General features: G+C 39.9%; 1 protein-coding gene across 1 annotated transcript in view; it reads left to right on the top strand.

Annotated features, from left to right (window-relative positions):
• The window catches only part of LOC117110249 (asporin-like), an 8,556-nt gene extending 8,316 nt beyond the window's left edge, over positions 1-240 (top strand). The window contains exon 4 of the mRNA XM_033252883.1: positions 9-240. Coding sequence (XP_033108774.1) covers positions 9-240 — 232 coding nt within the window. The remainder of the gene's footprint in view (positions 1-8) is intronic.
• Positions 241-695: the final 455 nt, after the last annotated feature.

Genomic DNA, 695 nt, shown 5'->3' with positions numbered 1-695 from the left:
TTATTTAGAGAAATGCAAAAGCTAAGAACAGAACTTGAGATGGTGAAGGCTGACGTTTCAATAGCTAGGACTCATAGAGGAAAAATAGCAGAGAAGCTGAAATCAGTTGCCGCTATTGTCACGGTGTCGTTGTCGACCGCTGAAAGAGAGAATTCGAGGACGGTGAGATCAAGGGAAAATCAACCCAAAAAATCTTACGCGGACATGGCATCAAAAGTACCGGAAGTGTCAAAAGTGTAGAGGATGCCGACGGATGATGTTTCACGACGTCCGTCAGTAGCAAAAAAGGCTGAACTCCAAAGGGTCTTGAAAAGTCAGGATTGAGAGTCAGACCACCACCCCCATATAAAATGTATTTGGGTGGTCTTGCTAAGGATATTTCAACCGAGGATGTTTCAAATTATCTGAAAATAAAGGTTAATATTACTGATACGAAAGTTGAAAGGCTGTCGACTAATAGAGAGGGGGTGAAGTCTGCATCCTTTGTCATATCCTGTAATATGTCACTAAAGGAAAAAATTAATGATCCTACCATTTGGCCAGAAGGGTGCATTATTCGTAAATTCTATGTACCAAGGGGTACCCCTTCTGGAGATACGCTAAAAAACATTTCAAATTATGATAATGATGTATTATGTTATGGTGTCCAAGATGACTCTGATCATGAGGATAGTGATGTTGATAATTATTGAAAT

This window comes from Anneissia japonica, unplaced genomic scaffold, assembly GCF_011630105.1.
Source record: "Anneissia japonica isolate Jap-2015-1 unplaced genomic scaffold, ASM1163010v1 scaffold673_len1821605_cov196, whole genome shotgun sequence".
NCBI classification, from domain to species: Eukaryota; Metazoa; Echinodermata; class Crinoidea; order Comatulida; family Comatulidae; genus Anneissia; species Anneissia japonica.
The sequence above is the reverse complement of the archived record's forward strand: the minus strand, read 5'-3'. Positions and strand labels throughout refer to the sequence as shown.